Raw genomic sequence first — 17,920 nt, forward strand, 5'->3', positions numbered from 1 at the left:
GAGTGGGGACATTAGAACTTGTCGGATTAAATGGAAACACTTAAATCATCCAGTCAGTATTTTCCTCTCAGTGCACTCATTAAGCAATGGCAAGTCTATGTTTTAAGCACAAGTCTGTGATTTACATTTCATTGTGAAAAGGCTTCTCTTTGTTCAAGAGTTGTTTCTAAGCTTGATGAATATACTTGTATTGGGAATAAACAGAGTAGAAGAATTGAAAGGCAAATACCCTGCCGAGCTTTTCAGAATGATCTGTAGTTCCCAGTTGATCACTGATTAGCAATGCGTGGAGCAGTTTGGAATGCAAAATTAAGGAACACAAAAGTTACCACAGGTAGGCTATCTTATTAACTCCTTCCTTTTTTTGTTGCTACCTTTTTAAAATCCTGTCCTGGGCATTGTTCAGGAGTTCCATTGGTTCCCTGTTCATGTGAAAAATGCAATTCTTTAAATACAGGGAAATGGACAATACTGGATTGTTTAGCCCCCCTCCAACTGTTAAGCAAAGTCTCTTTGTGATGCATGGAGTCTTCGAAGAAACAAAAGACTTTATGGGTTTTACAGCACCACAGGATAAGATTATTGTTATTGGGATCCCTGTGAATATTTGCTCTTGCACTCATTTCTTTCCCCCTTTGCCTGATTAATTCCACCTTCTTCAGGGTTTAATGGAAGGATAAGCCAGACAGTACTGAGAATAAAATTTGTAAAGCGAGGCAGTGACTGAGCCGCAGGACACTGTATGGTTGGTCAACACTTGGATCAGGTGTGGACATGCTGTTTAGGAAGCAAATTATTGCATGGATTTTACAGTTTTATACTTCGTCATTTTGCAAATACCCCAAGTGCTTTTACAATAATGTAACTATAGATATGTATGATTCTGCAGTTATATATGGATAGGTATATGTATCATTCTATAATCATAAAGTACAGACTTTGGCACTTTAAGAAAGTGGCTTCCCCACCACCATCCGAAGGACAATTAAGGATGAACAACAAAAATTGATTTAGCCAGTAAGGTCCACATTCCATGAATGAATAAATTATATTAAAAAAACCCCTGCTATCTCACTCTTTATCTGTAGCTCTGCAATTTTTTTCCCTTTTACTTCTGAGTTTATTCTTTTGAAATTACTATTGAACCTAGTTCCACCGTCTTTTTGGGCAATACCATTTGTGACAAAGGTTTATACTACTCTTAGTTGGGAACTTGGGTTCTAAAGTAGAGGTAGGTTTGGATTTTTAGTTATTCATTCCGTGAAGGTGACTTTTTTAAAGGTCAGAAACTATTTTTTAAGCAATGGGTCAAACAGAATTTCTGACAAATCATGGGATTAAAGCTAAATGACTAGACAAGCTACCTGAGCTGATAATTGCTGAGATAGTAGGAACTGCAGATGCTGGAGAATCTGAGATAACAAGGTGTAGAGCTGGATGAACACAGCAGACCAAGCAGCATCAGAGGAGCAGGAAGGCTGACGTTTCGGGCCTGGACCCTTCTTCAGAAATCCTGAGTTGTTTGTGAAGTTGAGTTTTTACAAGCTAGACGAAATGAGACCAGGTGCCAGACGCAGGATCAGTCTGCAAGAAAAGATCATACCAATGGATGTGCCGTTTAGCTATCTCAAAGTCGTCAAAGCAGTTGCGAAAAGCCTTGAGGCTTTCTTGGAATTCAATGAGAAAAAGTCATTGGAGAAGAGACGGAATGAAAAGTATCCCATCTGGTGAAAATACAGAAATTTTCCGAAAGGATACTTCTTATGACCTAGTTTATTGAGTAAGGAATACTGAGGTTGAGTGTCTGTAAAAGATATTGTCAAGAAAAGACATTAATTCTTTCCTTTTACTATTTATGATCATATGTTTCCTTAGTGTCCTATAAAATGTAACTTTTGTCTTTATTTTGTTTTGTGTAATAAACTTAAGTTATTTTGTTGAAAGAACATTGGTAGCCTAGTGTGACCACCATGGTAACCAAATTGCAAAAATAAAATTTGTGACTTATCAAGCAGGGTTGCACTCAGGGATCTGATTTGTCCAGTATACCATAATTCACAGGGGTAGTACAATTGAGGCCCAGTATTCCCTGAATCATCACAAATATGAAAATTCGATTAAACCACCAGATTGCTCAATTTTATCTACTGCATAATTCAGGTGAAAAGAATAAGCATGTCAGTTATTTTCATTGCTAAGAAATGATTATTTACTGTAATTAAACTGTTCTTAAGCAATGGTAAGCAAGAAACATACTTATAACTCTACACTAATAACTCTATATTTTTTAACAATTCTTGTACACATACAAAAAGACACAGACAAGAAAAAGCACAAGGATTATGAGTAAGAAGGGAGAACATCGAGGTAAAGCTCTGACACCAGTCCCAATCACAGATGTATGAGTTGTTTTCTTTCAGTTTTTTTACATTCTTTGCTAATAATGTGACACTGTGAATACCCCAGTTCTCTCATTCTTTCACTTACTGGTTGAGGATTTGTCCTTTCAGTGTCTCCTTTCAACAAGAATGTGTACAGACAGAGCTGTTTTCAGGAAAATAGTGAGAACTGCTAACAAGAAATTTTCTTGCTGCATTTGGACATGTATTGCTTCAGTATCTGAGACATTTTGAATGATGCTGAACATTATGCCATCATGCAGCAGATCTTCCCTCACTTTTGACCGTATGATGGAGGGAAGGTCATGAACTGAGATGACTGACTGTTTTTTAAAAAAAGTTGTATTTGACAAATTTGGTAAAATTTTTTGAAGAGGGGCTATTGAATTTGAGTGGTCTGCACGGTCTTCATCAAGGCTTTTGATAAGGTCCCTGATGGCAGAGTGGTCAAGAAACTAAGAGCCTGAGATCCAAGGCAAAGTGTTACATTGGATCCAGAATAGTCAAGAGACAGGAAGCAGAGGGTGATGGTTGCAGGATGTTTCTGTGACTGGAAGTTTCGCAGGGCTTAGCGCTGGGATCCTTGTCATTTATGGCATGCATGAATGATTTGGACTTAAATGCAAATGGCATGATCAAGAAGTTGAAGGGTGATGTGATAATTGGCTGTGAGGTAAATAGTGAGGAGGATAGCTATAAACTGCAGGAGGACAACAATAGACTGGATAGCTGGGCAAAACAGTGGCAAAAGAAATTTAATCCTGAAAAATGTGAGGTAATGTAATGAAGAACGCCAAAAAGACAAGGGATTAGACTATGGACAGCAGGAGTCTGGCAAGTACTGAAGATCAGAGGGACGTTGGTGTGCATATCCACAGTTCTCTGAAGGTAGCAGGCAGGCAGATAGGATGATTAAAAATACATATGGGATACTTACTTTTACTAGTTAAGGCACAGAATGCAAGAGCAAGGAGGTTATGTTAGAAGTTATAAAACACAGGTTAGGCCACAAATAAAAAATTATATGCAGTTCTGGTCGCCATATTATAGGAAAGACATTTTTGCATTAGAGAGGATGCAGTGATGCAGTGGAGATTTACCAGAATGTTGCAGGTATGAGCAAAGATTGGAAAAGCTAGGGTTGTTTTCCTGGGAGAAATGAAGAGGGGGGAAGCTAATAGAGCTGTGCAAGATTATGAGGTACGTAGGGTGCATGGGAAGTTACTTTTTCCCCTTAGTAGAGGATTAATGATCTGAGGGCACAGATTTACGCCTAAGAGGGGAGTTGAGGAGAAATCTTTTCACTAAGAAGGTGGTAGGAGTGTGTAACTCACTGCCTGAAATGATGGTCAAGTCAGCAACTGTCATAATGTTGAAGCAGTTTATAGATATTCATTTGCAATGCCATAGCGTCCAGGGCTATGGGCAAAAGTTGGAAAATGGGCTTGGTGTAGTCTGATCTTTGTTGTCTGGTACAGACATGATGGATTAAATGGCCTCCTCTGTGCTGCAAATGTCTAAGCGTCTAAGTCTGTGAGACCTTCAACAACCACAACCATCTTCCTTGATGCAAGGTGTATGCTCCCAGAATGCATGATAACATTTGTATTCCTTTAACTGTAGAGCATTAGGAGATGATCGAATTGAAGTGTTATAGGAACTGATAGGTCAAGAGAGAAGCTTATTTCCTCTAGTAGTGTGCGCAGAATAAGGTTAACCTTAAAATCAGAACCAGGCCATTTGAGGGAGATGTCCGGAAGTGCCTCTTCACACGAAGGGTAGTGGAAATTTGGAACTCTCTTCTAACCTCCCCCAACCACCACCACCACTATACTGAGAAAAAATTCTGTTCAGGTCAAAAGATAAATTGAAAATGTCAAAACTGACATTGCTAACTTCTTTGTCTGATTAGGGAAGTGAGGGATGTGGATCTAAAGTGAATAGATGGCCTTAAGAGGTAGATCAGCTGTGATCCAGTTGAAAGGTAGGAGGCGGCTTGTGGGACTGAATGACACACATTCTGTGTACCTCACCTGGACATTCAGCAAATGCAAAGAAGTACTTATACCTGAGATGTCAACTGTGTTTTACTGATGGAAGCTACTGGGCTGCTGAATGTTTCCAGCAGTTTCTCTTTGTATTTGTGTTCAAGAATAGTTTCTGTTATAAGTCTGCAATTTGGAATGCATTTGGAATGTGGTTCTATAGGCTGATATTCAGCATCTCTTTCTTTAAATTGTAAAGACAGAAAAGACATGAGTGCGTAAACTTGAAGGGGAAGTATGCAAATAGGAGGCACAGAATTTGTCCCTGTTGGGAGGTCTTCAAATATATCTCGTTATGCACCCCAAATTTCTCGATCCACTTTCCAGTAGCTTTAAATTTGCCATGAGCATGAGCTTTGCATTGTTTCAAGAACAAACCACAACAATTGTTGAATTTTCTCAAACATGGTTTTCACCATTTGGGAAAAAAATATGCTTTCTTCTTCCTTCTAGTTGCAGCAAATAATGTCTTGCTGGGGACAAAAAATTTGAAATAGTTTATTAATTTTTTTTGCTTAATGACAAATAGAGGATTTGAGACTTGCTTTTTTTTTACATGGGATCATTCTAGCTTGAGTTGTAGGCAGCAAAATTAGAACGGTGTTTGCCCCTTCCAAATAGAACTGTCTCTACCTTGCTGCAAGGATGGAGCAACTTGTGTATTTTCAGGAGAGCTAGGAGTTAACTCCTTAAAAAAATGCATTCTGGAATGGAAAGATTGTCCGAAAGTTCTTCATAACCAGTGAGGAACCTTTTGCAGCAGCTGATTGGTCCAACACAGCAACATGACAATGACCAGACAACAGTCCATTGTAATCAGAGGATTGAAGAATAAATATTAACTAATTCTTGGTAATGCTAAACATTGTGAAAAATTGAAGAAAATTAATGTAGAAAAGTGGATAGTTGTAAACATCCTCTGATTCAGTTTGCCTATTGACATAATTGAAGATCAACATTCACAACTGACAGATTTTATATTATTTTTAAATAGAAAGGAAAGCACAAATAGGTTTTCAGTAGACCAACTACCATCTTCCACAAATATATCACAATGTGTTCTCTCATGTGCAACTTCCCTTTAGCTGAGTTTATAGAGAATCTGCATCATCAACCCCCACCCACCTTCTAACTTCTGACTTTCCGACAATGAAAAGGCCCTATTTCATCAACTCTCAGTTCATTGGGAGACATACTTCTCCCAATTCTCTTTCATTATGTCCAACAATGTTTCAATTCAAAGATGTCAATGGGAAGTAGAATCATCTCCAGTAAATCTCAAAATGTTAGCACACAGGCAAGTAATTTAGAAGGTATTTAGAAGGAATGTTGACTTTTATTGGAAGGGAAGTGAAATATAAAGTAGGGAGGTTATGTTACAATTCCACAGGCCTCTGGTATGACGGCACCTAGAGTACTGTATGCAGTTTTGTCTCCTTAAAATGAGTAAGTTGGAAGCAGTTCGGAGAAGGTTCACTAGACTGATTCCTCATAAAAAGTTGTTGTCCTGCATAGAAAGTGTTATGAATGTGCTCGAAGAATGCACTGATAATCAAGCCTCCAACTACGCCATGGGTAGGTGGCACCATGGAATATAAATGCTTAAGTTCAATCACCGAAATGGCCAGTTGTTTACCTTTGGTACTGCTATCCAAAATAAAAAAGATTTTCACCAGGCCCCTTCAATTAGTCCAAAATAATCCATTGACTGTGATACGAAACTTATTCTTAAAACATGTGGCTGCTTAACATCTATGTTTTAATCCAGAATTAGAATTACATCTCCTTTTAATAAAACACAATAGGTAGAGATCTCTGTCTTTCACACATGCACACAGGACGACTACAACTATGCAGGATTGATGTTTTTAAAAAACATCTCATTAATGAATTGTCTGTAAAACAAAGGATAGAAGTTAATAAATTTACACAATCCAGCAAGCTTCTCATTGACAAAATCAGATTGCCATCAGCCGTCTACCAATGGAAAATCTTTTAAACGTTGTTTTCAGTTTGATTGGAAATCAAGTTAGATCCCAGTCTTTAGCTTAGTTGTCACTGCTCAGCTTCTCAAGTCCTGAACAAAGTCATCAAAATATTGAGGTGTTGACTTTATCAGGTATCTAAATTTCAACCATGAGAATGGGAGAGAGATCTTGCACCTTTCTGATCCTTCCAGCTGCTTATCTCCATTCTGACTCCCCAGGCGTTTGAAGCAGAGGTCAAACTCCAACAGAGTTACTAGGCAACCATCAGCACAAAGCCAGGTCTTCAGCAATTAAGGCAATTGACCCACTTTATTCCAGAAAGTGTCAAAATGGTGCAATATTTTCCGTTTCTCCACATTGTCCATGTATATTTTTGTGTGCCAAATAAAGGTTGAACAGGTTGGCTTATATTTATTGGCATATAGGAGAACAAGAAGTGACCTTATTAAAAATTGCAAGATTTTGAGGGGGTTTGACAGATGTTTCTTCTCACGGAGGAATCTAGAATTAGGGGACATATTTTTAAAATTAGGCGTTCTCCCATTTAAGACTGATGAGAGAATAAATTTCTTCTCTGAGGGGTGCAAGTCTTTAAAATTGTTTCCACAGCTAGCAATGGAGGCTTGGTCATTGATTATGTTCAAAGCTACGTTGGGCAGATTTTTGATCTATAAGGAGTCGAGGTTTGTTGGAATGGACAGGAAGTTGGCTTAGGCCATAATCAGATCAGCCATGATCTTATTGAATGGTTGAGTAATCTCGACAGACAGAATTGCTTACTTCTGCTCTTATTTCTTATGTTCTTATTAATGACTTCTTTTTAAACCATGCAAGATATTTTTCCTCTTGAATAAGTCATAGAATTAAGGAGCAGAGAGGAAGACAAATTGGCCCATTATCACTCTGCTTTCCCTCTGAAAGAGCTATCCCATTATTACTGCTTTCCCTTGTTCTTTCCTCAAAGTCCTGAAGATTTTCTTCCTTTTCTAGTATTAATCTAATTCCCTTTCGAAATCTACTATTGAATCTGCTCCCATGCGCTTTCCAGCTCATAACTTCACTGTCCTTGTGAGGAACAGAATAAAAGAGTAAACTAATTTAACTTGGTGAGAATGTTTCGAAAGGCATTAGGGAGATCGGGAAAGCACGCAGTATCTTTTTAAAATGCGCAGGAAGGAAATTATGATGGGGAGATCTATAAAGATGGGCTAAGGAATGCCAAGAAACTGAAAAGAGTTACAAAGAGGATTCATTGCATGTGGAATTAGTGACAGTGGTATTAGTACAATTGTCTCTGGACTAAAGAATGCAGAATTCAAGCAGATTTCCCACCTTGATTGCTACTCGCAATCTTTTTTAGCAAAGGGCACCTATTGGATGAGGACGTGCATGAAATTGGTTGTGATGCCCCAGTATTGGAATAGCTTGCCACTATTCATTGCTTATTGTTGAACAAGAAAAACAGCTAATTGGGACAACAGTTTACATTCCTTGTACTTAATGTAGTAACTACTTCATATGAGTGTTATCAAACAAAATTTGAGACTTAACCATGGAAAGAAGCATTTGGTCACATGATCAAAAACTTGGTCAAAGAGCTAGGTTTCAAAAACTCCTTAAAGGAGGAGAGAGGGATAAAGAGACAGAGAGGCTTTGGTAATTCCAGAGCCTAGGCTGCTGAAGGCAAGGTCATCAATAGACGGAGAATTGAAAGTTGGTGATCCGCTGGAGATCAAATTGATGGCATGCAGAAATCTTACGTGATTGAGGGACTGGAAGAGATAATGAAAGGTGAAATTACAAAAGGATTGGAAAACAAGATGGGAATTTTAAAATCCAAGGCAATAGTGAATTGGGTGGCAGTGGTGAATGCAAAGTGAAAAGATGCCAGAAAACCACCATTCTAATCCTTACTTTGGTGGGTTTGGAGAAAAATTGGAGAAACTAAATGCTTCTCAGCAGCATATTACCATAATTCTGTATCTTGCTTCACAACTTCATGAGTCATAATTTATAGCATGAATTTGACACATTTTAGTTGTGTATAGGAGCCAAAGGAGCATGTGACTTTTTGTCTCATCTGCCACTATAAACGTTAAGAATGCCAAAAGACTAACTTGAGCTGAACACCCTTCTAATGGATTTCCACAAGGCAGAGACTCCAGATGTGACTTCTGACTTCATGTTCCCAGGAATATAAAATGTAGCAGTGTGAAACACATAGTCAGCACCGTCCAAAATAGCATAGCTGCTGGCAAGCTCGTTTGCCAAGAGCCTCCTCCATTTTTTCTCTACTGCAGCTAAGCAATTTTGTAAACAATATCTTACTGGCCCCATGACACTTTTGTGATCTGTCTCCCTACCTGTTTTGATTGGGGGGTGTGGTGGGGGAAACTACAAAAATAGGTATTCAGATGCCATTTGCTGACTTTTTTTAAAACTGGTATTTCTGAGCACACTGCATTTCCCCCAAAGAAAAACTCACTCTCTTCGGATGTTGAGTCCCATACTGGACTCATAGGGTGGTGTAGTAGACTGTGGACAGGTTCTCTGCCTGTCAGACTGATGACTAATTTCCTCAAACATCTTTCATCTTGAAATTTATAGTTTCCAAGTCTTTTTGGGACTAGTAAGTTTCCAACATGCTCCTTAATGAGTACAGATCAAAGGATAAGACCGTAAGCATCATATTATTTTAACACCTCGACTCTAAAAATGAAGTCATGCCAAGCATGATACACAAAATATTGCTAATTAGTATGAATATAATTATATAGTTAGAGGTAAAGGCAGTTGTAGAATCACAAAATGACAGGAAGGATCCACTTTGGTAGGTTTTGTAAGTACTAAATGTTGCTGGTTCCTTTATGTGAAGGGTTTTGATCAGAGTAAATAAGGAGAAACTGCTTTCACTGGCAGGAGGGTTGGTAACCAGAGGAGACAAATTTAAGGTAATTGGCCAAAGAACCAGAGGGTAGATGAAAATTCATTTAAGGCAGTGAGTTGTTATGATCTGGAATGTGCTCCCTGAAAGGGTGGAGGAAGCAGATTTGATAATAATAATTTACAAAAGGAAATTGGATACATATTTGAAAAGAAAATTAATAGGCTTATGGGGAAAAAGCAGGGGGATGGGACTAATTGGATAGCTCTTTTAAAGAGCTGGCACTACTATGATGGACCGAATGGCCTCCTGCTGTGTTGTACCATTTGTGGTATAATTGTGCACACTGTTGACTATTATTTTGCATAGATTATTCATCCCAGTAGGATGCTGTGTTGCGACTGTATTGAGAATTTCCTTACTTTCTGTGTGGCTCCTCTGTTGTTAGTTTACTGGATCATGAATATCCACACACCCTTTCTGTCTGATTGTTGCCTTTATACCTCCTGAACTGATTATCACTTGCATAGTCTCAATATCTTTGCCTGGCCTCTCCTGAGGGCCTGAAATATGTCTGAATTGATCACTAATACCAAAAGCACGACTTGGAAACAATGTTGGCCTACTGGTACAATCGTAAGGTAATTTTAAGAAAACTAATGAGTATAATTTTGTTTTAGCAAACTGAATATAGATAAAGCAAATATTTTAGAACTCCTGTTCTGAGCTTCTCTAAACTTGGATATTGCTTCTTGGTTTGAGAAAACGTGCATTACACAGGAGTTCACTCTAAAACCTGACTGTAGCAGAAAACTGTGCAGAGGATCATCTTCCTGAATCATAGGGTCGATAATGATACTTCTATGTATCTGCTAACTGGGGGCAGAAAACTATCCATATTTTGATTGAAGCTGGGATTTTATCATCAGGATATCCATGCTGGTACAAGTATGAGGAAACCATGCAGCCTTATAGCTTGTAATGACATATCTTCAGTTAATTTTTACGTCACCATGTTCTCTGATCTGCTGGTGAAATTATTTGTGCCTAACATTGGAGGTTGTGATCATACAAATGTGGAAAGAAATCAGTGTAAGTAAGAAACCAGACATAATCGTCTCGTAGTAACTTAAAAGCTTATTTCGAATTTTATACCTTCGTATGCAGTTGCATCACAGTTGTTGCAAGTAAGAAGAGTACAGGGAGGTTCTCCAGGTGTACTGGACCGATGTTGATGCCTCAAATACCATCACAAAAACAGATTAGCTGGTCAGTATCGCATTGAAGTTTGTGGGAATTTGTCTTGTGCAAATTAGCTGTCTCGTTTCCTACATCACAGGAGCCATTGCACTTCAGATGTGTTGTACTGACTGCAAAACACTTTTAAATGTCTGCTTAAAACTATTTTCATGGGATCTGGACATTTCTGGCATTGCCCGTCCCTAAATGCCCAGAGGGCAGTTAAGAGTTCTGGATGTGGCAGTCAAATGTAGGCCAGGCCAAATAGGATGGCAGATTTCTTTCCCTAAAAGGACATCAGTGGACCAGGTACGTTTTTAGTGGCTATTTGGTCATCATTAGGCTAGCATTTTAATACAGACTCTTTATTGAATTCAGATTTCACTATCTGCAATCATGGGATTCAGACTCATGGCCCCAGGACATTAGCCTGGTATTCTGAATTACTAGTCCACTGACATTACCACCACACCACTGAGGCTCTGAAAAATGATCTATGAAAGCAAGTCGTCATTTTATTTTTAAGTCCAAGTTATTAAACAGGATATCCTGTAGTGGGCTAGTGGCTAAATGAGAGTTTATCAAGAGTGTTAGTACACAAACTGAAAAAGAAGAATTTGAGTAGTTTTGCAAGACTGAATGAATTTGATTTTGATTTCTTTGTGGGCTGCAATTCAAATCTAACAGATGGAGATGCTGTGCTACTACTGCAGAGAATGAACCAGTTTCTGTATCCATCATACCTTGGGGACTTCAGCCAACAAGCAGAGATATGACTCTTTACTTGTCTGTTTAAGACTTGTTTCATTAGTGCAATTCTTAATATCATGAAGGACTATTTAAAACTGTGTTGATGTAGTTCACTGCTTGTTGCAATGTGGTGCGAAGTTGGCAAAAAGTTTAGGATTGAGTCAGAGTTTCAGTATGTCTGTGTTTGGGTAATAAATGACATCTGCTTTTAATTAGCAGTTTATATCTATTCTAAATGAGTTGCATTTCAACAAGGCTGAGGATATTAAGACAAACAAGCTAAACAGAGACAGTTAATGAAGTGACGGTAACTGTTGTCCAGCACAGCTAGGCATATGGCAAGGTGTTAAAAGCTTGATTAATTATTTGGAGTCTACTGTCTCTGATGCCCTCTCTGTTAGTCTTAAAATGCATTTCAGTCTTGACTTCAGAATTACATGCAAAGACCTATTGTAATTAAATTTTGATTGTTTAAACTCTTAGTTGCATCCTTTCCTTTGGCCATTTATTTAATGTGAAACACAAGCGTTTGTTGGTTGATCTTTGTCAAGACTGGAACAGAATCTCTGCTTGTGTGTGATTTGCAAATAGAGTTAATTAAAATCATAGAATAACAGCACAGAACGAGGCTATTTGGTCCATCATATGTCTGCGAATCTGTGGTTAGTTTTGCAAATTTTTACTTGCACACAGTTTTAAAAGGTTTTTCAGCAAGATTTTTTAGAATGTAACAAAAACAGAAGTTGCTGGAAAATCTCAGTAGGTCTGGCAGCATCTGTGAAGAAAAAAATCAGAGTTAACGTTTTCTGAGGAAGGGTCACCGGACCTGAAACGTTAACTCTGATTTTTTCTTCACAGATGCTGCCAGACCTGCTGAGCTTTTCTAGCAACTTCTGTTTTTGTTCCTGATTTACAGCATCCACAGTTCTTTTGGTTTTTTTAAGAAAGTATTGGTCTTCAGATATGCTTGATTTCCATAAATCAGTTTTGCTTTTGATTTACAATAAGAGCCATTGAAATTTCATAAATTGGAGACCAAAATATTTGGCTCCCAAGTGAAAAATTAGTAATTTCCTGACGTAAAATTTTGGTAATATCTTTTAAGGAATATGGTTTTAAAAGCATATAACATACTGTATTTGACTAACACTGATAGCTAAGCATAATGTGTGCTCATCAAATAATTAATTAAAGTTAAACAGCTATAAAAGGCCAGAATGAGAATATTTTATGTTTAAAATGTATTTTTATGTGGGATGTAGGTTGCGTTGAAGGTGGAGGGGGAGGGGGGCGGTCAGTGGATGCTGGTACTTATTAACTACCTAAAACTCAGATCAAATGGTGAATAAGAATATTATTTAAATACTTCAAAAAATCTATGGTGCCCTTCGGTTAATGCTGCTCTAAGTTTAACCAGTAAAGCAAACCTGACAGTTTGTAAAGTTTGCTGGTGTGCATAATAGTTAAATATGAACAGTGTATAACCATTTGGATTGAATGTACAGCACATAAATAGGCCATTCAACCCAACATCCAGGCTGGTGTTTATGCTCCACACAAGCTTCTCCAATCCCTCTTCATTTAACCTAATCAACAATTCTTTCTATTCCTTTCCTGCTTGTGTTTTTATCTAGATTCCTGTTTGCCTCATCTGCTGTCTGTGATAGTGAGTTCTACATTCTCACTAAAGAAGTTCCTCTTGAATTCCCAATTAAATTTATTAGTGACTACTTACTTCTGGTCTCCAACACAAGTGGCAATTTCTTCCCTATCTGTATCAAATCTCTGCATAATTTTATAGACTTTTATCAGGTCACCCCTCAGTCTTCATTTTCCTAAGGAAGAGAGACCTGGCCTGTTTAACCCTTCTGAAAGTTACAAAATTGAAAATCTTTTTTTTGCACCTTCTCCATTGCCTTGAAATCCTCTTTTTAATATGGAAGCCAGAACTGTGCAAGAAAATGTTGTGGTTGGGATAATCTTTCATCTCTTGGACAAAGGGTTTTAAGCCAACTCGGACTAATGACACAAAGATTGTCTCCTTGTTGACTGTAATTATGTCATCATGAAATAAAAATGGCCTATTGGTCATAGCTCCTGAGCATAAAGAGGCGTTCTTTCTAGGGGATCAGAAGCATGGCTGGTGTTAAAAGTGGCACTGTCATATTGGTGTTGGAGCACAAGCTGTATTAAAGTATTTCTGAGTAAAGTAAGAGGACCCCCTTGTTTTATGTAGGGCCCTGCTCTTCAATTCATGTTACTGACCTTTACAGTCATGGAGGTTGTAATTGAACCTGCTCCTCCTCTAGTAGCGTGTCCAATGGTGATCATCCAGTAACTAGGATGGGAAGCCTGGCTGATGGGGGTTGAGCTGTTGAATCCATTTGTGTTGGCAACCAAACACAGATGGAAAAAATGTAAATGGATAAGTAAATGTTTCAACAAAACAATGTCACTGCAAACTTTTGCCTCCCTGAAAGAAATAATCTTTCATTTTATAATGCTTTCATGACCTCAGAACATCCCAAAGAGCTTTACAGCCAATGAGGTACTTTTAAAATGTGGTCACTGCTAAAATGTTGGAGTCACTTCAGAGATATCAATATGATAATAACCACATAGTCTGATTTTTTTAGTGACAATGATTGAAGGATAAATGTTGTCCAAGACACTGGGGTTGATAGCTCCTTTGTTAAAATAATGGCCAGAGAATCTTTTGCATACCCTGAGGAATCAGATGGGACCTCTTTTTAACATTGCATCCAAAAATTGGCACTTTCAACAGTGCAGCACACCCTCTGTGCACTGGACTGTCAGCCTATATTTTTGTGCTCAAGTCTGTGGAGTGGGACTTGAATGCACTATGCTCTGACCAAATGTGAGAATGTAACCCACTGAGCCTCATTGACTGTGAGTGACTTATTATTTCTGGCAATGTTGAGGCATTTTTGGTCGGGGCATCAGGTGATGGATCCATTCCAAAGGTTGGATCATTGACTCAGCTGTATTGGGGTTGTTCCAACATTTAGATCTATGACGAAATAATGTCTGTCAAAAGCAGAAAGTAAACTCCATGATTATGGGCAATCCTGGGCCATAAATACACAGAACATCCGAACACCTCACATAGACACAAAACTCTGAGGCATTTTGCATGAACAAAAAAGCTCATGCACAAATAGGAGATAGCTATCTCACACAGATGTATATGGATGCAAGTTAACAAACTCCTTTAAGTCAAAGGCAAGAATTGTAATATTTTGAGAACTAGTAATCTACTGTACCTACTGACTTAGTGCTGGTAACACTTTATGCCAACAGGGACAAGCTTGTAATAAAAAGGTGCCATAAAACACTTTGATACTTGTGACACATAATGTGGGACTAGTGGGCATTTAGAGGATTAAGTAATTGATGTCATTTCTTTTACATATACTTATTGTTAAACTTTATCTTCTCATAATCAGCAGCTACATCCATTTTCCTTGTCCAATTGAATATAATGAGACAGAGGTTTGGATTCAACAACTGTATTCCTCTTCCTTTGTACAGATGATGGTCTAGCACTCTTGAATTAACATTAACTTGAGTCCTGTTACTTGGATGTTTGAAGCAGCTATTCTGTTTGAGAAATGCCAGCAATAAAATTTGCAGTTGAAAAGACTAGTTTCTGGTTTAACATGTTTACCAAGCAAACCGCTACTTTGCTTCAAGCATGGCCTCAAGCTATAGCACCACCGATGGTGCAAGAGTAAGGTCTTGCATTTGCTGTTCTGACGCTTTGGATTTTCTTCTCCCTGAAGTTGTCTTCTTCACATTCCTCCCAGGAAAGGCCTGTGGATAGCAAGAAGCAATAAGAATGCTGAACTGTTTACTCATTGCCCCTACCCCACCTCATTTATTCAAGAATGCTAATATGGGTTGTAGCACCACAATGGTAGTCGCACAATGCAACCACAAGAGAGTTGTTGACAATAGGAGCAATTAACCTTATTTTAATTAGTGTACAACAGATCCAGGCATGAGGCAAGGTCACTCTCTGTAGTGTAAATATTTGGGAAACGTCAGCCCAAAAGTTCTGGGCACTCCCAAAATGTTGTGTTAGAAACATAGGAATAGGAGAGAGCCATTCAGCCCTTTGAACCTAGTCTGCAATTCAATAAAATCATGATTGATCTGTGACCTAGCATCATACATCCCTCTTTGCCCCATATCTCTAAATAACTTTGATTCATTATTTTCCAGTCTCTCAGTTTTATATTATTTGCCACTTGCAGGAGAGAACTCCAAACGTCACCTCCCCTTGTGTACAATAATGTTTCTGAATTATGTGTGTAGGTATGTTCTTGTGATTTTTAAGACCATGTCCCTAGTCCTAGCTCCTCCATTCAATAAGATTGTGGCTGATCTGTTTGTGTTTCAAATTTCTCATTTACTCCTGATGACCATTGATTCTGCTACCTTTAAAAAACTATCTATGTTTGTCTTAAAATATTCATTGACTTCAATCATTTAACATTTTCTTGGATCCCAATTAGCAGAGAATTTCTTTGCCTTTGAAACTCTCTCCTTTACAGCCTCTGTCAATTCCTACCCTTTGCATCCTACCCTCCTCCTGCTTCCATCTATCTTACTCCATCACCTGTTTACTCCTTTTAACATGGCCACCTTCCACCATTCTTTGGAGATTCCTTCATTGCTCAAATCCCCTACTATCCCCTGGATACAACTGCCCCCTCCCAAAACAAAAAGAAACCGACCTGCCGGATGTGTAAAAAGATGCCTGGGCAAAAGGTTCTTCAATCCCAGCCAGAGGCTTGTGGCAAGTGGTTCTTGGCCTTTGCTCTCGGGCTGCCAGGCCTTGGCAAAAGGCTCCCTGGTAACTCCTTCAATGCTAGCTGACTTTCCAAAGTGCTGGCTGCTCTTGCACTTATAGGCCCTTTCTCTCTTATCCTCCCTGCCGTTAAGCTCCCCAGAAAGTATAGAAGACAACCAGCTGGTAAATAGAGGTGCAGCTTCTTGTCCTTTCCTTTTGTTCTATTTATGGGGTTCACCTTTCTTTGGTTACCCCTACGAGTGTATTTTCCCAGGCTATTCGGGGACTTTCAAAGGTGGATCCACCTGCTGGCTCAGTGCATTTTGAGTGTTGTCTGAATCTTTTGACCTTAAGCTCTGAGGTTCTTTCCCTAAACCTTTCTGATGCCCCTATTCTTTAAGAGGACCAACTCCCCCTTAAGACCCAGATCTTTGACAAGCTAACATTAAAATCCCTTTGTGTGGCTCGGTGTCATTTTTTTTGTCTGATAGGGAACCACTAAAGCACCTTGGAATGCTTTTCCTGTGTAACAGGTGTGAAAGTTATCAGGGTTTCTGAAGAAGGGTCTAGGCCCGAAACGTCAGCCTTCCTGCTCCTCAGATGCTGCTTGGCCTGCTGTGTTCATCCAGCTCTACACCTTGTTATCTCTAGGGTTTTCTTAAGAGTGGTCCAACTGAGATCCTACACAATGTTATGACAAATCAACAGGAAAGGCACAGGAACAGTAAGATAGAACTTTGTTTCCTGAAGAATTGACTTCTGTTGGTTTGCTCTGTGTTGTGCATCATATTTAATATTAGGTCTGACAGTGATTGCTCAGAGATTGCTGCAGTTGCACCCCGGGTCAGCTTAACTGTTCTATGCACGTCTCGTTTTGAAATGTACTGTGTTCTAGCTCTCAGTGTGAATTTAATGCTGCCAAGGTGCTATAACATGTATGAAACCTGTCACAGCCAAGTAATTTCTCCAAGGATTTTGAGTGCATGTCTGCAGCTAGGCTGGTTTATTGGGATTTGCTTTTTTTTTGACCAGAAAATTCAATACTATCTTTCATTGCATTCTGACACTGGGCAGCATTATGAAATACAGATTGCTTTTATTTTGGTAACAACTGAACATTTCTTTCAGAACTAAAAGAAAAACGCCAAATACCAAAAATATAGAACTAAAATCAGAACATGCTTGCAACTACAAATTGCTTTAGCAGTTTGATGATAAAGACAGAAACATTTGGAATTGAAGCACTGTGCATTTTAGAAGTGATAATTTTCTAAATAATGGAGTATTATAAGTATGATTGTCATGGGGCTGTTGCTAAGGCAAAATTTGTTGCTATTATAAATCTAAGAAATGTAATTATCTCCACAGGCTGATGAAGGTGTCACCTTCATTGGACCCGACACACATGCAATTCAAGCCATGGGAGACAAGATCGAAAGCAAACTAATAGCTAAGAAGGCAAAAGTCAACACAATCCCTGGCTTTGATGGAGTGGTCAAGGTGAGGCTTCTAGAGTTCTGTCAGACTAATCTGGCATTCATTAAGACTGATGTGACTGAATTGTCATTTTGAAACATGCTTTCTAATACAGATCATAGACCAAGCTGGCGTATGCCAGCTTTTAAAAAGATCTATCTAATTAGTTCTACTTTCCCTGCCCTTTTCCTGTGACCTGACATGTTTTTCAAGTGTATGTACATTTTTGCATAATGGTCTTATGGCACAGTGGTAGTGTTCCTACCTCTGGCCCAGAAGGTCCAGCTTCAAAGACCACCTGCCCTGGAGGTATGCCAAAATGT

At 38.7% G+C, this 17,920-nt stretch overlaps 1 protein-coding gene across 1 annotated transcript in view; it reads left to right on the plus strand.

Annotated features, from left to right (window-relative positions):
• pcca (propionyl-CoA carboxylase subunit alpha) overlaps window positions 1-17,920 on the plus strand; it is a 191,045-nt gene that overhangs the window by 102,521 nt on the left and 70,604 nt on the right. Inside the window, exon 7 of the mRNA XM_048598411.1 lies at window positions 17,490-17,621. Within this exon, the coding sequence (XP_048454368.1) occupies window positions 17,490-17,621 (132 nt within the window). The remainder of the gene's footprint in view (window positions 1-17,489; window positions 17,622-17,920) is intronic.

The sequence above is a fragment of the Rhincodon typus genome, chromosome 6 (genome assembly GCF_021869965.1).
Source record: "Rhincodon typus isolate 14 chromosome 6, sRhiTyp1.1, whole genome shotgun sequence".
Taxonomy (NCBI): Eukaryota; Metazoa; Chordata; class Chondrichthyes; order Orectolobiformes; family Rhincodontidae; genus Rhincodon; species Rhincodon typus.